The sequence below is a fragment of the Cephus cinctus genome, unplaced genomic scaffold, assembly GCF_000341935.2.
Source record: "Cephus cinctus unplaced genomic scaffold, Ccin1 Ccin1_scaffold0215, whole genome shotgun sequence".
NCBI lineage: Eukaryota > Metazoa > Arthropoda > Insecta > Hymenoptera > Cephidae > Cephus > Cephus cinctus.
The window spans coordinates 2,835,950-2,854,478 of NW_014332933.1; the positions used below are offsets into that span (position 1 = coordinate 2,835,950).

An 18,529-nucleotide genomic window follows, 5' to 3' on the forward strand; every position below is an offset into this window, starting at 1 on the left:
TAATTTCTTTAGTTATATTGAATTTTGTTAGATGACCTTATCTATATCTACTTGGATAGTGTGATGGAATTAAATTATGGAATTTATCTATTTAATCCACTAACAGGATAGTTATTACGGTACTGTGAGATTTATACATTCTGAGTTCAATAGGTGGATCATATTTCATTTGATTGAGAAGCAGCTTTGTCGAGGATGAATAAGTTTTAATAATCTTGAGAAAAACAAGATATATTATGTCATGTAGTGAATTTATAAATGTTGTACTTTTTTTCGCGAAGGATTTCACGAGCATGTAGATTCATAAATAGATACGAATTAATTACATTGTGACACGAATTGAATTAACGGATATTATTTCTCAACTCGTTACAAATGATATGATGTTTTTCCAGTTAAATAATCACCGAACTCTATTGCTTACAGTTACAGTCAGCGAAGCGGCCGCATCCGCGAAATATTTTAATTTGAAAAAAAGGATGCATTATGGATAATAAAATTTGCAGAAACGCAGCAATGCGCAAGGGTAGTGAAAATTAATGAAATCAAAGTTTCTAGTATTTCATGAGGCCAAATTGAAATCTATTTTCAGTATAAAAAAAGAACTGTCATTGACTAACGGCCGCCTAAAGAATGGTGTATAGTGCTGAAGCTGGCAAAAAATATCCCGAGAGAATTGCGAGAATCGTAAAGACATAAATCAACTGTTTCGCGACGCGAATTAACCGGCTAAAAATGATCAAACTATACGGTCGAAGGAACAAGGGGAGAGAAATTGGGGACGCCCAATTTATCGAACCACTCCGAGCATCGTACGATTTAACGATTTATAAAGCCGCTGGCTTATATCTACACGGCAGAGAAGGAATTCCCGATCATTGCCTTACGTGTTTGGTCTTGCCAAAATCACTAATTTCTCACCACTGTCAAATCACAAGGCAAAGCCTCATCTCACTCTGATATCTTCAAATAATTAACTTTATTACCGAGAGGCAGCCCGGCTCCTATGACTGCTTTACTTTCGAATGGAGAGCTCGAACGTAACGCGACCGCCCTCCTGGAGACTCTGTACCGTTTTGAAGAGGGAGCCCACGCTCGACCTGACACCTAGCGGTCAACCCAATCCTTACGTATTGCTCCCACCCTAGAAACAGGAGGAATTTTAAAACCACCACCAACTGTCTAAATATACACCATTTCCTTGGATTTAACATTATTCAAATTTATATTATAAATTCGTGAATTAAATGAGTTTGTTTTTTCATTGTAGAGAACGCTAGTTGATCTTACGAGAGGGATAAAGCAATAAGGTTTAATGAACAAATTTAAATTTCTACAAGAGCATTTACTTACATATGCATTGTACATTTGTGCACGTCGTATTTATTTTTATTTCAGAAGTAAATACAGCCATTTTAATTTTAAAAAAAAATTCTCGGTTATATATTTTGCTTTCGAATTCTTGAAAGGAAATAATTACTTTCAAAAAAATATACTGAAAGATATTTCAACTGATTTATTACACGTTAGACTTATTGAACAATACCGTGTCGATTAATTTGGCGTGAAAATTTGGACGGTATCATATAAGTGACATCTATTCAAATTTTCTTTATGATGAATTTTCAATTATATGAGCGTCATTAAAAAAAAAAGAAATAAAGACAAAATCATGTAAAATTTAAGATTTTAATTCCTCTAAGAATAAACCATAAAAATAGCATAATTCTTAATCCTTATTTCGTTTACCATTAATTATTTTAATACTAAAATACTTTTGTGTTGTTCAAGAAAAAAGAATACTAAAAAAATTGTATTTTGAAATGGTACCTATAACGAAAAAAGTAAGAATTCGAATTTACATGTCTTATAAACCTTATATTCGAAATATCAATTGTATTATTGTTAGAGCGATAATAAATAGTTTGTAATTACTTATTACAGCTAAAACTTGATATAAAAATAATTTTATACCTGCAATTTCCGTGCAATAACATTATTATCGGAGTCATATTAACAGTTATCAAAACTAAGAATACGTCGTTTCGTGGATGCAACTTTCCTCCAGTTTTACATTTGTCAGGTCCTACGTTACTTAGCTACTTAAGCGCAATAATTGTCATTATAATGAACGCATTTTTGACAGAAAAACAAGGTCTTATAAGCTAGTAGAAGAGACCTATCAAAAGTATAACAGGATACCTAACATTAGGTGTAAAAAAGAAATATCTAAGCGTATCGTTATAGTCTTTTATTCTAGGACTTTAAAAATTTTCTAAATAATGCTCAGTAAGAAACGATTCTCTGTAATTATGCTGCACGTGAAACAAGTGCTCTGCATATCATTCAACATGAAGATATAAATCGTATCGTATCAGTTTCAGAGATATGGACAGATTTCTTGGAACAAGAAATTATCTGCCTCGGAACAATAGAAACTGTGTAACTTTGAGGATCGTGAATTTTCAAGTTTCAATAATCCACTAGCTCTCAAGTGTGATTTCTTCTTTAATGATGTTTCTAGTTTCATATACATTTGGATGCATATTGGCAATGTGCTGTTGTACGCTAGACTTTGTAAGAAAGTTCATTCCACAGATTTCACAGGATTTCTCAAAATTATGCTTCTGCGTGTGATGATTGATTAAATGCTCATTAGTAGAAAACATCTGTTTACACAATATACATTGCAACAAGCCATCCAAATTCCGGTGACGCCTGAAATGTTTCTTGAAGGAAGACGCCTTTAAAATCTTTTTGCAAATAACACATTTTATTTTACTTATATGCGTAAGCATTATGTGATGTGTGAAAGATTCTTTGTTTGAATAAGCCTTCTTACACACATGACAAGGGAATCCCAATCCATAATGATACGATTCATGCTTATTCTTCAATCCATGAGTACACATTTTGTAACAGATATTACATTTACTCTTCCAATGTAATTCTGTCATGTGCTTTTTTCTCTCATCTTTGGTAGAAAATCGCAGCGAACAATTATAGCACTGCAAAGGTTTGACAATGTCTGGGTGAAAATTCTTAACATGACGATCGAAGGCGATGCCTTTATTGAAGTTTTTGTTGCACTTTAAGCAAGGGAATGGTGCCTTGGAACCATCTAAAGGTTTTCCCTTAGTAACGTCACATCGATGCTCAGCAAAATCAAATAGAGTGTCAAATATTTTTGCACAATAACCACACGTCACAACCTCTGGATGATTTCTGTGAATGTGATCTTCATACTCTTGCATGTTTATGACATTTTCTTCACAATTACATAACAGCTTTGGGCCATGCTCGGACCAGTGTTTCAATATTTTAGATTTACTAGAAAAGAATTTTTCGCACAAGATGCACCTATGATCATTCACAATTTGTGAGGTTATATCTTCACTGCTCGGAGTATCCTTGCTGAGTAGCTGAAGAGCTTCAGGATCTGCTATCTCTTTTTCAGTGGTTTGTTGTTTATCGCCCAGCACATCTGTTGGAATATTATTGTTGTCTTCTTCTGGGAATTCCATATCCAACAGAAAATTTGGAAAGCTATTCAGACCATTTTGTTCCTCAATACCAATTAGTTCTTTCTTAATAGTCAACGAATCTTCTATCTCAGCAATGTCTGAACTCGTTAGGAATATTCCAGATGGTGGTTCATTTGTCTTAATGTGACTGGAAACATTGCACATCTCCTCATCACCAATATCTCTATGAACTATTTCATATGAATCATTTCTCTTTTTTATTGTTAGACTTAAACCCTGGATTGTAGCTCTGCTTATAGGAGATGTAACAGACCGATTTGCATCAGACCTCCTATGGTTGAAGTCACAAGATATGTAATGCTCATCCAATGCTGCCATATTTGAAAATGATTTTCCGCATATACATTTAATAAAACATTTTTCACTATGATCAGGTTCCATTTGTATCGTTTGTTTGACCTTTGACTTCTTCGAGTTCTTGGTATTTCTTCCCTTCTTTGTATTTGCTTGTTTCAGAGATTCATCGACTCCATTCAACTCAATTCTACTGTGAGTCATGGACTCTAAGGATTTGGCTCTTTTATGTTTCTTTGACTTTTGCTCTGATTTGTGGCCTGATTTCTGATGATGGTCACCAATATTTTCCAATGTCTCACCACGTCTTACATGTGCCTCATTGTGAGTATTCAAACGATATTTGCCATGAACTATCCTTTGACATATATTACAGCAATAAATTGTATTTGAATCAGGTTTTCTCTCAGATGTTTTCTTCTTCTTTGAATTACTCTCTGTTGAAGATTTCCTCTTCGATCGGGTATCATTGTTGTCATTCGGAGTTGTGTTATTAACTTTTGGAGATGCTGGACGAGGTTTATTTGGTTTTGATCTCTTGGCACTTGGTGGGTTCTCTTCTTTTGTGGTCTCATGAATTTGGAATGTATGACGTCTCTTTCTTTGGGATCGTACCTTCTCTTGCAATTCTGATTCAATGTCTGATTTATATGTTTGATCTTTGTCCTCGTCAGTAGATCCCATGAGGTCTTTAAAATATGACTGTGCAATAGACTCTTGAACTAAAAGAGATGGATCTGTGACCTTGTGGTATGCCACGATGTGTTTTTTAATGTTTTTGCTCGGCCTGCTACATAATGTGCATATAACATCTGCCGGTGGTGGTAGCATTGTCATGCCGTTATGGCGTAAAACTGTTTTATTATGTTCAGTTGTAGGGGAATTATTAGGGGTACTATTATTAATGCTATCTGTTACGGTACTTGTAACCTCATGGTTCGATGAAGTGTCAGAATTATGGATTCGTTCACTGATCTTGTAATTCGTTGCAGGAGTAGCTCCTTCAGGTTCGGTTTCATTTTGTATTTCAAGATGACTTTTTATATCATCTTTTTCCATTTTGATTTGTTTAAATAATGGTTCCAGTGTTGATTTGCCAGATGGCGGACTACTCATAAGCCACCTTCTCATCAAAGTTTGCTCAGGACTAGAAATCATGAAATTTTTCAATAGATTTCTTGCAGGCTTATTAGATACTGGCCATGTTCCTTGATCTGCATTTGGACTTTTTCCAGGACTTTTCGAGGGACTACTTTTAAAAGACTTTTCAGGACTCTTCGAAGTTCTCTTAGTGCTCTTTGCTGTAAACTTAATATCTTTATGTTTCAACAGAGTCAGTGCATTTAACAACCGTAGGTTCTTTTCATTTTCTTTCACATTGGCAAGTACAATCTCTTTGTCATCAGTTCTGTTCTTGCAACTTGCTTGAAATCTAGGTACTTCCATTACAATTTTTTTTTTAGTCTTATTTCGATTAAAACGTATTTCTGTGTCACTAGCTGTCGAAGTTGTTCCAGTAATATCCGACATAGCCTTATCACTTTGTAAGAAAATGTCATGATTTTCAATATTCTCCGACTTCTTTGATAGAGCTGACATTGAAGTACTTTTTGTTTTATCCAAAACCTTTGTATTTTGTGAATCTTCTGAATGTTCCAAATTTTTATTCACATTTTTACTATGCTTGCGCTGAGTTTTCACTGCCAAAGAGATCCCATGAACTCTCACAGAATGAACATTTTTATTTCTATTGGTTGAGAATCCTTTCCCACATATTTCACATAGAATAAGCGACTTAGACTGTTTTATAGATAAATTAAAATATGGAAGTTGACCATTACCATTACATAACAGAGGTTGATACTTAATGTACGGTGATACAGATTTATCGGAAGAATATTCATCTTTACATTCTGCATTATCCTTCTTATCTATTTCAGTATTATTTAAATGCTTAATCAGCTTCAACGTCCTGAATATCTTATCACATCGTTCCAACAAAATAATTGGCTCCTTTATTTTGTGTTTCATGTTATATTGTAGAGAATTGTCCATTGTTAAACCCTGAAAACAAGAGCACACCGCTTATGATTTATGACTATGTGAAGCATACAAAACTTAATGCTCAATAAACAGAGTTATACACAAATGAAATACTTTAATAAAATAACCTAATCCCATATACCCTATTTGAAAATTTAGCAAATTCCTGTAAGACTAAAATAATTATTCTCTTTCTAATATTGATACACCACACTTAAACACCACAATTAAAATACCAATAAAAATTAACCACAATCAATATAAACTTCGAAAAAAAAAGTATAAAATAAGTAATGGAAATGTGAGTTACATACGTTGGATGCTAAAAAACGCGGTAAAAGACGCTACAAAAATTTCGATATAAGGAAACTCAAGTGTCAAAACCTCATAATCAAATTAACATCCATCCGAGGCTTTTCCCTATTCCAAAAGTTTTTCCTACTGTCATCAAATAATAAAACTGTAAAAAACAAAACTATTCAAATAACGATAATATCTATTACAAATATATCTAAATATCCCCGTCTTACCCGATTCATTGGTTTCACAGACAATAAGAATGCAATTTCATTTATAAAATGATCAGCTGTCAGGGTCTCTTTAATTTATTCTCCTAGGTCACAAACGACGATAATCCTCTCCCCACTTTGTCGAACTCCACACAAGACACTTTAAAATCCGCCGGGATTTACAGGGACAGTAATATACTCCCCATAGTTTCAGAGTAACATTAATTCTGCATGAGGTCTACGACCGACATTTTATTTTCACTTACGATCTATGTATTCTGATTGGTCAACATTTGGCATTTCTGTTCGGTCTGCATCTTGTAGCCGTTTAGCCTAGGTGGGGGTTGGACGAGTCTACTTTAGCAAACTCCAATAAACCCAGTCAACAAGAAGACCATTGTAACAGTCATAAATCTAAGCAGAACATTGAAATGCCACAAACCCTGGGGTACAGAAATCATGGCCGAATTACCTGTACTACAAATTTATTGTCAGGACTAGGTATACAGTCATTTCAGGACGTTTTCAGATTACAAACTTGAGTCTGGTAGATGACGACACTTTCTAGATCATATTCTTACCTAGATACATATGAAAATTTCTGGAGCTCTTATTACAGCTGTAGAATGTACAAGTAACATTATACTTTAAACTAACTTTGACACACTAATAATATATGCTTTTGTTTATTTAAACGAACAAGGTAATCAGTTTCCATGACTGCAACTGGTATAAATTGCAACGAATCCTTTTGGAGTAGAGATAAAAGCATGTGACTTGGGACATCTCTACTTACGTTTGAATGAGTAACAGATGAATTATCCAAACTTTATTAGCATGCCGTTTATCATTATAAAAATGATGATACTAAAAACATTGTAGAAAGAATTGTAGTATGTCTCATTATGACAATACTTACCAATTGGTTAATGCAAGAGAACAGATTGACTAATATATAAAATTGTGCCTATTATATAATATTACGGAGTTAATGCTGATAAATTAAATTAGTCATAATCAACCCACAAAATAAGTTCTTTGGAAAGTCATCTTGATCTTTTAAATATGAGTTTCAAGTCAAGGTCCACCCTGACCTTACTTTATTGTCTGGTTCCAAATGTTCTTGACGTATTAATCAAATCTACCAATAGAGTCCTACAACTCAGCTATATTATATCTATAGTATAAAATCTAAACAGTAAAATGGAGAACTTGTCAAGCTGAGTAATCCCTGGTACTGAAGGTCAGCATCATTTTGCAGCACAATAGCGAGTTGTAATTCCCAATATTATAATAACGAGATGCATGCACTTCCGTTGCTCTGTTATAAAAGAGTTCACGATATCAGACGTAATTCATTTCATTTGGATGAACAATGGAGTTTAAAACATTCAGTTTGTGCTGGGTATTGTTGGTCGCCAGGGCAGCTGGATTGCCCAATGACGGTTTGTATCTTTATTGTATTATAATATTTTGTATGTAAATTATAAAAATGTCTGATTAACGGAAAAGAACCTCTGTTTATCGCAGTATGGTTTTGTAAGCAATTTTTTGGTGATGAACGAGAACGAGGATCATCCCCATTTAATCTGTTCTAGAAAGTTTTAGAGTGAGAATTGATCGACATCACAATGCTCAATTCGGTGAAGGAATTCGTGATTGGTTCAAGAACATGAAAGATCGGGTCCTTGGACAGCCTGATCCAGGCCTGCAGCCAGATCAGATTCGTGAGATGCAGGAAGTGCAGACTGGTTGGTTTCAAGATCGCCTGATGAGTCCTGGACGTTTTGTTGTGGATCTTGGTGAGTCTTCACTTCCAATAGTATGTTTTCAATATATTTCTTCTATCTTCTTACTTTCTTGCGCTGTTAATTCATGAGTGATTCTTCTTCTTATTCAGCTAATGTAAAATTTGATCCGGCACGTGATTGGGGATTTCGTATTGGTAACTGGTACTTTATCAGGAAGAGTGATTCCTCCAATGACTTCAGTTACAGTGGTACTTGGGATAAAACCAATTTGCAAACTACTGAAGGTGGTGATTGGATAGAACTAGATACTGGAAATCGTGGAAACTTTGACTATTCTATCACAACTGAAACAACGCAACCTGAATTACCTAAAGTCGAACCTACTTTAGAAACAACATCAATTCTTAGTCTTGTAACTTCTGTTAAAGAGGTGGAATTATCTGAAGAAAATGAAACTGGTAGCAACATTAATCCACCAGAAGCGGAGGTTGTGATTCCAAAAAACTAAGTAGACCTATGCAAATGTTGGGTAAACAAATAGTCGGGCAGTTGGAAGTAAAAAACTTTTAAATTGTATTTCTGCCTGTACTTTAGAACTGTATAGCTAAGTATGTAATGCCAAATAAATATAATCGGACGGAGCTAATACAATTTTTTAACTGGAAAGTTTTATTTTTTCTTAGAAAGTAAAGATTGGAGTTTCTTGAAGTAATCACAATCAAATAATGAAACTGAAAATTTTGATCACAAAGGATGGGCATTTATTGCGCAAAACTTATTATAAATATCACTTGCTAGGTGGTAACACATTATAATAATTTTTACGCCGATGTACAAATTGTGGTCTTCACGTTGTGTGCTGGTTTTTCTTACTGTAAGAGAAAAACGTGTTCGCCCAAATCAGTATGACAATCTTTGTCTTCACTTAATTAATAAAATCAATGAAAAGTTCAGAAGATTGTTGTGTTACAAAATGTCCAGACACCAATATAACATTTAAATGATTTGATCAACATGCAAAAGCTAATTAAATTTAAAGAAATGACTATGAAATCTATAGATCGTTTGTAAAGGATCCACAATAGCTTTGCAGAGAAAAATTAATTTTTGCTAATGTGAGAGTTAGCAATGTTATAAATAGTAGTTCCTTTACAAAGTTTATTGTAAATGAAAATCCATCACCATGTAAAATGTTGCTAATATGATTACCTTAAACCACAGTACAATGCTAATATAAGCGATGATAAATTTGAGAAACAATTCTTAAGAATGAAAATTTCAAAATGTAAAAGTAAGTCAGAATTAAAGCATAGTCTAGTAGCAGATGAAAATCTTACAGTAGAGGAGATAATAATTTACAAAAAAAAAAGCTAAAGAATATGGAAGAAAGCTACTGTCGGAACATAAAGTCTTATGAATCTCTTAGTTTTTAAACTAAGAAAATATTCAGATCAACTAAAGCAGTCCATTTTTCTTTTTTTTTTTTCTTTTAATAATTCGACGTTCATAAACTGAATGATCTTAATAAGCAGAAGAATTTTAGTACTGAAGATATAACAGAATCTATTGATAACAGTGTTGTGAAGACATGCTGACCACGTATAAACATCACAAATATGAGACCATCCCGTCTTGATGCTCGCAGAGCAAATGATGAGTATTTGACTACTTCTTTGCCTAGAATTTGAATAGAAAAACGTATACCACCAGAGCATGCACAGATAAATTAAAATTATGAAACATTCATTGTTCACCAATATACCCTTAGTAAATATCACTAATGAACATTACAGAACAATGCTAAGACTCGCATGAATGTAAATTAAAATATTAAATAAATTTTTGAAGAGCAGTAAAGCTTTTCAAGTATTGGAAAAGAGAAAAGATTAATTGGTCTTAAAAATAAATAGTATTTCTGTAAAATAATGGAAATAATTATAGTCATGCATAACAGAAATAGCCTCCTGATGCCAAATGAGTTTTTTTGACTTACACCCATGTTTAAATGATTATAAATGCATAATATCCATTACCAGATGAATAAAAAGATATTTTATTTTAAATCATGCAACTAATAGATTACCCATACCAAATAAAAATTTCTATCTCACATAAGTAAATGAATATATTTAAATAATTATACATGATATTGATGAACACTCCAAATTATTTTTATCAATAAATGATTAAACTACAGAGCATGTTACATATGCAACATTACTTTTGTATTAGAAAGACTATGTTGTGTTGTATCAATATCACGAGCAGATGTAACCGATATTAAAAAAAAAAAAAAAAATTACTATAACATACCTTTTTAGATGCTGCTCCAACCTTGCTCTTCTTGGTACCTCTGACCTTCTTCATTCTGTTCTTGCGTTCCTTACGCTGTTTCCTGGTCTGTTTCTGTTTTTCATAAAGTCCATGCCTACCCAGCCTGTATTTGGGTTCGAATTTCTTGGCAAAGTCTAGAGTGTCGTAGATCAATGCAAAACCGGTAGATTTACCGCCACCAAAATTAGTTTGGAAACCAAATACAAAAACAACATCTGGTGTCACTTTGTACATTTTGGCGAGCTTTTCCCGGATCTCGGTTTTCCGAACTGAGGGCTGGCCAGAATGTAACACATCTACGACCTGGAATAGATAAAAAAAAATCATTTAAATACACAGTTTACAAACAATCATATCAAAAAAGTTGTATCTGTACTTCTGATGTAATCATCCTAAGTATATATAATTAAAGTCCATAAAATATAATTAAAAATATAATTTCCTATAGTTATTATTTAAAACGGAAGAATGTCAAGGAACTGAAATGCAAGTAGACAAGTAATCATTATCTCGCAAAGTATACCTGTCAAAGAACATAGGTATTTACACAAGAATAACATATTTTTTTCAAAATAATACAGAAAAAAACATAATTACCATTTGTTTTCGGCATAATAGCCGATTAGTCATAAACTTTCTAGTTCTGATCGTAGCGGTTCCTTCGGTCTGTAACAAACGTTCAAAACACATCACTTATAGGTTACAATCAACACTTGCTGCATTGTTGTCAACAGAAATTGCGGTTTTAACGCGGATTGAACCGAATGAATAAAATACACCATTTTCGATTATTTTTTCACCGAAACATCAAATGAAATATAAAAGAATCATCATATAACTCGGTGTTTACCCATGCCCAGTATGTCGGATAGTTCTGCGATAAACACTAATTTTATATAAATTTACAAGACACTGACTGACATATTAGTATCATCATCTAAGAAAAACAATCTTCTTTAATGTAACTTCAATAACCACATCATTTTTTCAGCGATTCGTATTTATTTCCTGGATTCGAAATACATACCATCTTGCCCGATTATCGTGCCACTTGGAAAAGGCTTTAACGGAAGCATGTAGCGCCGTCCGCGGGAAAAATTTGCAGAAGCCGGAAGTCCTAAGAGTACCAACCTTTAGAGTCACATTGAAAAAATTAACTAGAACATCTTCCATCTTCAATCTCAATTTTTATATCATTTTTTGGCTTTTTCAATTATTTCTCTATTGTTCTATCTCCCAAAATGGCCACGTAACGCATTAATACCTTTTATACGCTTAGTATAATTTAAAACTGACTATTAAAGTATTTTTCGAAATATTATTTCCTAGATATGCCAAAAAAGCCACTGTATAATATCCCAGTGTGATATAAAGAAATTTTGATAAGAAATTTAGGCTTTACTGGAATAGACAACTGAAGACAAGAAATATAAACCAAAATTCTAGTGCAGATCATTAATGTCAGAAAGTCGCTGACAATGTTGCCACATTCCCCATTTTCTAGTCCTCAGAGGACGAGTGACGATGATGGCGGAGAAACGCGTGAGATGTGTAGCTTAGAAATAGTGTGGTGCTCGGTGGGGGTGTAAGTGGGGAATACTAGGCGACCTCTGCCGGAGCTGCGGCCGTGCTTCGAACTACGCGTTGCATTGCTGTTGAAAATGGCGTCGCGCTCGGAGCTGCCAGAATATTCGTCCCCAGCGAAACGTCGGAAGGTCGACTGCGACGAGTACGGAACATCTTCTGGCGCGGAACTCGATTTCGTGGATCGCGAGGCGTCCCGCGAGTCCCCAGACGAAGATCTCGAAGGTATTTTCGCGAAAATATGGCCAATTAATTGTTGAAATTTTCATTTTACAAGATGGCGGCGAAAACGGCGGCCGCCCACTCATATACGTGTACCGTTTCTTCTCGACGTTTTGTGGGGGGCGATGCCGCCATGACAGTCGGTTGGGTGCGTCGCAATTTCACCTAAATTTTTTTTCCAATTTGTTCATCCTTGGAATGATATCTCTGTACCGGACAGAAATAATCCATGAAATTTATGACTTTCGCGATTATTTGCAATGGCCAGGTGGTCTAACGGGAGAATTCTAGCTCGTCGACATCTCTAGCGGGAATATGAGGGTCAGTGACAGCGGAACTGAGCGAGTGGCTTGGTGGCGTTCACAGATGGCACAAGTTTCACAAATAAAAGAAAATGTGAACTTGACGTTTTGTGGCGCGCGCCAATTCCTTTGACAGTAGCTGTCAATCTTAAATATTATAGGAATTACAACGAATCGTTGAACTTTTTTTTTTACTTCTTTCAAAATGTTTCCTTGTTTCGAGAAAATACATTGAGTTGGGTTAAATCGACAAGTTTTATTGAATTCTTGTAACTCTCATGTGGTAACATTATTCCTCTGATAACGACCTTAATCCTTGTTCCCACACTTTCTTTTTTTAATTATTAATTTGAGGAATGTTTGGCGTACTTTCATTGATTACCGATATTACCTGCGACTTATGTATCTTTAATTTATTATTACTTCAAAGTTTATTACATAACTGCACTTATTTTTCTTGATACTTTTTTTTATTATTATTCTCAATACGATACATATTTTTGAATACAGAAACTCTTGGTGGTGATAGTGGTTTCAATGAGTTGAGTGATGGTTCAAAATCTGTCCCTAATACACCGGATGTAACAAACCTGACATCAACACCGACGCGTACAGATTCAACAAGCGACGATACTGGTTGCTCGTAAGTACTTGTAGTGTCATGAATCATTCACAAATTATGTTATGAAAAGGAATTATAACCATATCCATTCATCATGTTATTCCAGACTTGACACTGCAGATGAGAAGGACGAAGTTTCATCAACAGTTTCTAATCTGTCTGAACTATCGGGATTGTCTGATTTGTCAGGAGAGACTGAAGGTCATCAGTGGAGAGCTTCAGCCTGGGTCCATAAGCAAATGTTAACTGGAGCAAATCCAAGGGATCTTCTTAATCATCTACTGATGGACTCTCAACCAATTCCTGAAGTTGATGACATCACACTATGGAAGGTTTGTAAAAAGTTATGATATTATAGCATAATCGTTATTCCCAATTTATTACCTTCACAATAAGTGTTAGCTTAATAATGGAAATCTATCAATGACACTGGAGATTATTTTTATCTAAACTATCCATTGATAAACACTTTTTTTCCTAATAATGTATTGAGTTTGTAGGGAGTTTCCTAATCAAGCAACAAGGTTTTCAGATTTTAACGTTGCATCCGTCGAAAGTTTACATTCTCTCCTATTTATCGTTAAAAAAAATTATATGAATATCATAACATTATTTTATACAAATAGCCACATTGATTGCGCATCCTCGACTATATAGCCATCTAAGAGAGGAACAACAAAAATTCCAACCTGATTTACTCCAGCCTGTGTTACACAGCGCGACTAAGTACCGATTGCAATTTATGTCGCAGATTATCGTGAATGTGATGACAGATCAGCCGAGGCGACAGAAACTCAGGCACGTAAATACCCTGACGGACGTCGTTCGACTAATAAAGAATAGCAAGAAAATCATAGTGTTAACCGGGGCTGGCGTTAGCGTCAGCTGTGGAATACCAGACTTCCGTAGCAGAGATGGCATTTACTCCAGACTAGCACAAGACTTTCCAGACTTGCCTGATCCCCAGGTAATTAACATACCAAGTCTCTACTATTACTTAAATACATCTGTGCCGAAGGCTAACAAAATTTTTTATTGGCTATGCTATAGGCAATGTTCGACATCAACTACTTCGGACAAGACCCAAGACCATTCTACAAATTCGCACGTGAGATCTACCCTGGACAGTTCAAGCCCAGTCCCTGTCACAGGTTCATCAAAATGCTGGACAAGCACAAGAAGCTCCTGAGGAACTACTCGCAGAACATCGATACCCTGGAGCAAGTAGCTGGAATCGAGAACGTTATAGAGTGCCACGGTAAGTGAAAATCTTTCAGAAGGGACTCAATAGTAAAAGCGGAATAAACTCTGTGAAGGTTGTTTCAAATTTTGAACGTGGCTGTTATTTCTGTTATCTAGGATCCTTTGCCACAGCATCCTGTACCAAGTGTAAATACCAAGTGAGAGCGGACGACATCAGGGAGGATATATTCGCGCAGAAGATCCCCATGTGTCCAAAATGCAGAGCCAACGCCTTACCCTCCATTGCCGTTGGGAATCCGAACGAGAGTTACAGAGGTAAGTTGAAAAGAACCGCGAGCGCAATCGACATTCGGCTGACTATTATATTTATTTGCAGTATTACATAATGTGGCTTGTCAGTTTCTATGGTACGGAAAGTTTGCTATCTAGTGATAGTTTCCGCCGTTAGCCTTTCCTATTGCGTGTCGCGAGTCGATGGCCGTGAGAAAACGTTCTCTGCTCTTCTCGGAATGCGTCCTCGCTATCTGACAATGCCATTTATACCGATCCACACATAAGTCGAAACCGTCAATCTTAACTGCGAGTTAAACTTCGCTTGTTAATGAGCAAATATAAAGGTAAACTTACAAAAATGCTTCAAATAATCGTTAAATGCCGTTTTGTGTCCTACTTACCAATAACGCAAGAATTGTTACAGTTTAGTTTTGAATAATCACACATGTACAGTCAAACTTTAGAAAAAAAAAAAAAGCAAGCGAAAGAGAGGGAGAGAGAGAGAGAGAAAGAGAAACCAAGAGAGAGAGAGAGAGAGAAAGAGACCCGCAAATAAACAAAGACCCATGAGTAATACTTAAAAAGAAAGAATGAGAAAGGAATACGCGTACCCTGTTAGCCTCGAAATTCGCGTGTTCACCGTGTTACGTGGAATCCTGAGTAAACAAAGAAAATGCACATTGGCCCAATGAATTTTTCAGATCTAGTGTCGCAAGGTATTATGAAGCCGGATATAGTCTTCTTCGGTGAGGGTCTGCCGGACGCCTTCCACGACGCCATGGCCAAAGACAAGGACGACTGTGATCTCTTAATTGTTATCGGCTCGTCGCTTAAAGTTCGGCCAGTAGCGCTTATACCTTCCTCCATTCCGTCGCACGTTCCACAGATTCTCATAAACCGAGAGTCGCTGCCGCACCTGAAGTTCGACGTCGAGCTCTTGGGTGACGGCGACGTCATCATCAATCAGCTCTGTCACTTGTAAGTATAACGATAATAAATATTCCTTGTTTATCTACTATCCAGAAATTCTGGAAGCTACCGATTATATCGGTCACGAGGAAGGAGAAAAGAAATTGCTCACTTGCTCTTTTGGATGGGGCAGAATGGGAAACAGCTTCAACGAGATCTGTTGGGCCGACGACATCCTCAAGGAAGCTTCTCAACTCCTGCCATCTCGCTTCACTGCTGACGACTCCTGGGAACAGAGTCAGGATACCATGACGAATCACGAGTTCTCTCAGGACAGTGTCGAGGTCAATCTGAAGTCCCACCACCTGTCTACCGAGAGTCAGGATAGCCTGATGATCAACGCAAATACCACGCCAAAGCGTATGGAGAGCACGGATATTTGCATCTCGCCGTTTCATGCCGGACACATGGAGAGCACCGTGGAAGGAAGCTTTGCATTGCTTGGTGAAAGTCCCAAGAGGAGGCTTGGGGATTCCAGCGCGGAGAGCAGTCCAAAGAGGATGCACTTCGGGAGTAGTCCTGGCACAGAACTCGTGGACACACCCACGAGTCAGGGCTTGGAGAATAGCGAAGTCAAGGGAGACTCGATTTCACGGAACAACCGTGTTATATCTGTGGAATCGACATCTGAGAACAATGGACAGATTCTGAACCTGGAGGAGTGTCACGTGGTACCTAGGATGATGAACCTTCATTCAAGGGACTCTGGTATTGAGATAATACAGGAGTCTGAGACATCATCTCCCGGTATCACTACCTTCAGGAAGAACGTGAACTCGGCAATGCATGATGGAATCCTCGTGGGAGATTGCGATAAGTCAGGATTGAAGCCACGACACGTGTCCATCGATTCCGCCCTGGACTCCGGCATCGGGGACAGTTGCAATAGCATTGACAGCACCGATGGAAAGACCAACGCTGACAACAATGATGTATCAAAGATTCATGACCTGGAAAGGCGCTGCTGGCAACCTAAATTAAAAGAGAGTCTTGCCAAGAGACTACCTGGTACGTCTTCTTCTGGAATTGAATCCCAAACAGGTTCGTTCCGAGTATCGAATTAACGTATTTATGTCTTTCTTTGTCCTATAGAAAATTCCTACTACCAAATGACACCCGGAAGGTACATCTTCCCAGGAGCTGAGATCTACTCCGATCTGGACGACTACGACAGATGTTCGCTCTCTGCCAATTCCGACAGTTCGGACAGCGACAGCGACACCTCGTCCGAGGAAGAAGAAGAGACATGTGAGTAATCGATTATTTCATTAACTGCGTAAAGGATATAATTTAAAAAAAAAACAAGTAAAATAGAAATTCTAACGGACTCGTTCGTATCAGGCGCCGACGAAGAATTTTCCGAAGAAGTGGACGCGGATGCCGAAGCGGATGGTGAGGAAGTGGACTGGGCAAGTAATCCCTCCAATGAAATACAACGTTAAGTCCTAACGTCTCCACGGAGTTAATAGTCAATTCGTGTCGCTGTTACTTTGACGGATTTTCATTGGGACTGAATGAGGCCGCGAAGTTAACAGTGGACAGAATAAGTCCCACCGGTGCATCGGTCACAGGAACCGCCAATTTACGCATATACTTGCGTATCGAGGAATCCTGATAAGAAGCTGCAGGTCGGGCCTCGACTTCGTTAAGTCGGGTTGACGAGAGGTGCGTTCGAAGAACGGCCGCGAAGAGCATGTTCGGCAATTAGCCAAAAATCAGGATTACGTTATCAAATTGAATTTATCACTGGAAACCTGAATATTGGTGTTCTCAGTTTAAAGTAATCGATAAAGATGCGCGATCGTCTTAAATTATTACTGAGTTCGAGATTGTTATTACTTTGTCGTAAAAATACATGGCAGAGGGTGATCCGTCTTTCGCCGTTATCATCAAGAGGCGTTTAGTAAATTAGATATTTTTTTTTTTTTTTATAAAGTTAAATGTCGAACGAATGAACCTTTCTTTTTATATAAATCTAATATCGCGTTTCATACGATCAGTACCGTGTAAAAAAGTCAATAGAGTATCCATTCGCCGACACAAGGTATGATTCTTCAAAATCAAATTACTCCAAACAGAAAAAAAAGTCATAAAAAGTTACGAATAACATTTTATGACTTTTTTTTTGTTCACGAAAACCTTCAACGTACGCGTATCGAATCGCGAGCCTGATATCGATTAATTAACGTTAGGATGATCTGAATGATCTATCGTCACGATTTTAATGGATATCTATGCGAATTGCGTAAGATGCGATACGCTGTACAGTACTGAATTAAATTAAAACCTCAATAATTGACGGTGTGCCCATAATAAGAATTAAAGTTTGTCAAAATCCCAAAGAAAAAAAAAATCAATTGATCGAGAATATCATCGGAGCCTGTGTAGTCTTAGACCTAGAACAAAAAAGGATATAGGGGGAACAGGGGTAAAGTACCAATTCTCTGTTAATGACTGGTCGTGCCCTAATTTACCCTTTTCCTTTTTTTTTTCATCTTATTTATCCGTGACTGTCTGTATATATGAATAAGGTATCATTTTTTTTTTTTTTTTTTTTTTTTTTTTTTTTTTTTTTTTTTTTTTTTTTTTTTTTTTTTTTTTTTTTTTTTTTTTTTTTTTTTTTTTTTTTTTTTTTTTTTTTTTTTTTTTTTTTTTTTTTTTTTTTTTTTTTTTTTTTTTTTTTTTTTTTTTTTTTTTTTTTTTTTTTTTTTTTTTTTTTTTTAATATCTTCCTCCTCCGTTTCTCTTCTTTTTAAAGTATAATTATTCGTTATCGTCTAATCACATATTAGAATCTAAGGGACTCGCATCACCAATTACTTTAGCGGCGCGAATTATATAAAACTGGCTCACAGGCGACTCGTGTATTCCGTAAGGAC

The 18,529-nt window shown here is 36.1% G+C and overlaps 5 protein-coding genes across 22 annotated transcripts in view; 2 read left to right on the top strand and 3 right to left on the bottom strand.

Moving 5' to 3' along the window:
• The window catches only part of LOC107265030 (ankyrin-3), a 75,227-nt gene extending 74,128 nt beyond the window's left edge, over positions 1-1,099 (bottom strand). For 10 of the 16 annotated variants that reach the window (XR_003058991.1, XR_003058990.1, XR_003058989.1 and 7 more), the window contains exon 1: positions 987-1,098. The gene's annotated coding sequence lies outside the window, so the exon portion shown is untranslated. Of the gene's footprint in view, positions 1-986 lie in introns of all 16 variants that reach the window. The other 6 variants (XR_001537101.2, XR_001537100.2, XM_015733968.2 and 3 more) reach the window with 1 other exon arrangement.
• Positions 1,100-1,324: 225 nt separating this feature from the next.
• LOC107265077 lies at positions 1,325-6,693 on the bottom strand. 2 transcript variants are annotated; one of them, XM_015734077.2, is made up of 2 exons: positions 6,413-6,693; positions 1,325-5,903 (listed from the first exon to the last, which is right to left on the bottom strand). In XM_015734077.2, exons 1-2 carry the CDS (start codon positions 6,419-6,421, stop codon positions 2,484-2,486), a joined length of 3,429 nt encoding a protein of 1,142 aa, XP_015589563.1. In that variant the 5' UTR covers positions 6,422-6,693; the 3' UTR covers positions 1,325-2,483. The 2 variants fall into 2 exon arrangements, with proteins under 2 accessions (XP_015589563.1, XP_024938162.1); XM_025082394.1 differs by lacking the exon at positions 6,413-6,693 and adding an exon at positions 6,197-6,383.
• Positions 6,694-7,677: 984 nt separating this feature from the next.
• Positions 7,678-8,801, top strand: LOC107265079. The gene is made up of 3 exons (XM_015734080.2): positions 7,678-7,836; positions 7,990-8,193; positions 8,292-8,801. The coding sequence occupies exons 1-3, from the start codon at positions 7,767-7,769 to the stop codon at positions 8,648-8,650; spliced, it is 633 nt and encodes a 210-aa protein (XP_015589566.1). The 5' UTR covers positions 7,678-7,766; the 3' UTR covers positions 8,651-8,801.
• Positions 8,802-8,880: 79 nt separating this feature from the next.
• On the bottom strand, positions 8,881-11,593 carry LOC107265080 (40S ribosomal protein S24). Of its 2 annotated transcripts, none has more exons than XM_015734082.2 (4): positions 11,504-11,592; positions 11,074-11,142; positions 10,456-10,779; positions 8,881-9,014 (listed from the first exon to the last, which is right to left on the bottom strand). In XM_015734082.2, the coding sequence occupies exons 1-4, from the start codon at positions 11,504-11,506 to the stop codon at positions 9,012-9,014; spliced, it is 399 nt and encodes a 132-aa protein (XP_015589568.1). In that variant the 5' UTR covers positions 11,507-11,592; the 3' UTR covers positions 8,881-9,011. The 2 variants fall into 2 exon arrangements, with proteins under 2 accessions (XP_015589568.1, XP_015589567.1); XM_015734081.2 differs by lacking the exon at positions 8,881-9,014 and adding an exon at positions 9,569-9,819 and having other exon boundaries at positions 11,504-11,593.
• A 435-nt stretch (positions 11,594-12,028) lies between these two features.
• LOC107265078 (NAD-dependent protein deacetylase sirtuin-1) lies at positions 12,029-18,262 on the top strand. Its single transcript, XM_015734079.2, has 10 exons — positions 12,029-12,285; positions 13,095-13,227; positions 13,313-13,538; positions 13,958-14,173; positions 14,257-14,464; positions 14,566-14,724; positions 15,384-15,660; positions 15,785-16,659; positions 16,744-16,899; positions 16,993-18,262. The coding sequence occupies exons 1-10, from the start codon at positions 12,138-12,140 to the stop codon at positions 17,091-17,093; spliced, it is 2,499 nt and encodes an 832-aa protein (XP_015589565.1). The 5' UTR covers positions 12,029-12,137; the 3' UTR covers positions 17,094-18,262.
• Positions 18,263-18,529: the final 267 nt, after the last annotated feature.